Source organism: Pogonomyrmex barbatus, unplaced genomic scaffold (genome assembly GCF_055798465.1).
Source record: "Pogonomyrmex barbatus isolate J1 unplaced genomic scaffold, ASM5579846v1 scaffold2, whole genome shotgun sequence".
In the NCBI taxonomy this organism is placed as follows: domain Eukaryota; kingdom Metazoa; phylum Arthropoda; class Insecta; order Hymenoptera; family Formicidae; genus Pogonomyrmex; species Pogonomyrmex barbatus.
Genome location: NW_028297116.1, coordinates 24,147,054 through 24,149,251, shown reverse-complemented (window position 1 = coordinate 24,149,251; position 2,198 = coordinate 24,147,054). Strand labels below are relative to the sequence as shown.

At 39.6% G+C, this 2,198-nt stretch overlaps 1 protein-coding gene across 3 annotated transcripts in view; it reads left to right on the top strand.

Annotated features, from left to right (window-relative positions):
- The first annotated feature begins 1,007 nt into the window (after positions 1-1,007).
- C15 (homeobox protein C15) overlaps positions 1,008-2,198 on the top strand; it is a 26,676-nt gene continuing 25,485 nt past the window's right edge. Inside the window, exons 1-2 of one of the 3 annotated variants that reach the window (XM_089076601.1) lie at positions 1,008-1,240; positions 2,084-2,198. The exon at positions 2,084-2,198 is cut by the window's right edge and continues 711 nt beyond it. In XM_089076601.1, coding sequence (XP_088932727.1) covers positions 2,132-2,198 — 67 coding nt within the window. In that variant the 5' untranslated portion in view covers positions 1,008-1,240; positions 2,084-2,131. The other 2 variants (XM_089076600.1, XM_011643333.3) reach the window with 2 other exon arrangements.

Here is a 2,198-nt window from a genome sequence, read left to right as displayed (position 1 = left end):
CAAAAATTTTCTATAGGAACAAAACATGTCCAGTCCACACAACGGCTCGAAAACTTTATAGTATCTTCTTTGAGAGCATAGAAAAGGTGCTTCGTCCCTCATTTGGTTAAAAAAGGAAGATATTTTCTTGATGGGATGTAGAAAATGGTGGGTTGAGCTTGTCCACAGTCACCATTTTAAACCAGCTCATATAAAAGAACGCGCCCGCGCATTTACGCGGTCGAACAGCCACCCCTACTGGGATGGTGCGACTAATCGATCGGTAGTAAGAAACTTCCCGGTAAGACATATCGACCCGCCTCTTTGAGAAGGAAAATAATTAAATGACATGGAAAAGTTGGATAACAATAAAACAAGAAGCCAAGACTATTAAATAACGAGCCATCTCGATATGGCTTTTGCAAACTTTGCTTTGTCGTCAAAATTGAGATTAATAAAATTGATGTATCTTCTTTCTTGATAAAACAGTCGCTCATACATTTTATTCATAGATTTAAAATTAAAGAGATGTTGCAATTGCTGCTCTTGCATTCTTTTCATGGTGTTCATGATATAGTAACACGATGGGTTAAATGAATAAGTGGAGAGAGAGAGAGAGAGAGAGAGAGAGAGAGAGAGAGAGAGAACGAGAACAGCAAGAATATTTCTCATAATTAAGTCTCGCCGCTCTTCCTCAACTGGATGCGATGCGGCGTGGCGCTATAGCGAAATGAAGATACGATCTGCAGAAAAAAAAGAAAAAGAGAACAAGTCATAAGATAGTCCCCGTGGAGAACGTGGCAGAAGAAACGCAAAGGAAAAAGCAGCGGAGCGAGTGAGCAAGAAGAGAAAGAAACGAAAAAAGAAGGTACAACGATCGAGCAATAAATAATACAGGGAGGAAAAAGGCGATCGCCTGCAACATTCTGCTCAAATGTTAAATAGGTATCAATTTAACAGCGACCAATGCGCGCGCCCGTGGGCGTACAATGCCGCCGCAGGATTGGCTGTTCGGTCAACGGTGGGCAGGATCGAGCAATACATACTTCGCGAGTAAGCAACGCGTCTCGTCGTTCTGGTAGGGATAAACCACCTGGTTTCGCCGGTACCCTCACAACGTTCCGTCTCTCTCGACGTGACCGACCCGGATTGACGCATTCGCCGATACTCCGGTTGAGCTAAGGGGTCCGAAGTTTTTCAACGAAACGAAAACGGATCGAGAAGTCCCTCTTCCGTTCGAGTATAATCGCGCGAGGGATTTGTACGTTTTCCATAAAAATGTGAAATTTTTACTGTCGTGCGTAGTTTTTCGTCCGTGAAGTGTTGCGTGAGAAATTATTCTCTTCTCATAATTGGAAGAATCTGTCAAAAATCCAGTTTAATGTGATTATTTTTCTGGAAACTCCAAAGAATTTTTTATGGCGGAACGTTTGCAATTGGCGTGATTATTCACGGAATTGTAAAAATATCTTTCTTTCTGTCTAAAATGACAGAAATTCCAGCCTCGAAAGAGGCTTGTTGGTCCCCGATTTGTTTTATCGAACAGAAGCGGATGGATCATTCAGGAATGGATTTTAGTTTCTGAAGATAAAAATTAGTGTATCAATAAATGCAAAAATTATTAAAATCAATTAAAATCAATTAAATATCAAAAAGAATCAATGATTAATTGAGTTGTGAATGACAGTGAAATTCGTGTTGAGACTGTTATGTTTTAAGTTAATAGAAAAAAAAAGGACAGTGAATTTGTGCGAAAAAATTCGGACAGAAAGAAATGTTCAATAAGATCTCCGTCCGATAAACAAATAGATAATATTTAATATCGATATAAACGCATAAAAACAAAATGGCCGCCATTCAAAAATTTTACAAAATGATTTCAGCTAAATCTTGCATGCAATAAATATAAACGTTTGTCGCATCAAACTTGAATTCATCATAATCTAGTCTTTGACAAATTCTCTCTCTCTCTCTCTCTCTCTTCTTTTCTATCAATCAACTTTCATCAACATTCCACTCCGTTTGTTTAATCGCCCCACGCAGTCACAATCGATGTTACTTCCAAAGCTGCTGATGATTCGATGAAAATATCCATTATTTGAAGCACATCATATCCGACAACAAGAACAAATTCTCGGGAAAAGGAGGAAACATGTCGGAGCACGGTGACAGCGACATGGACGCGACGGAAGAGATCAATGTGGACGACTCAGATTCCC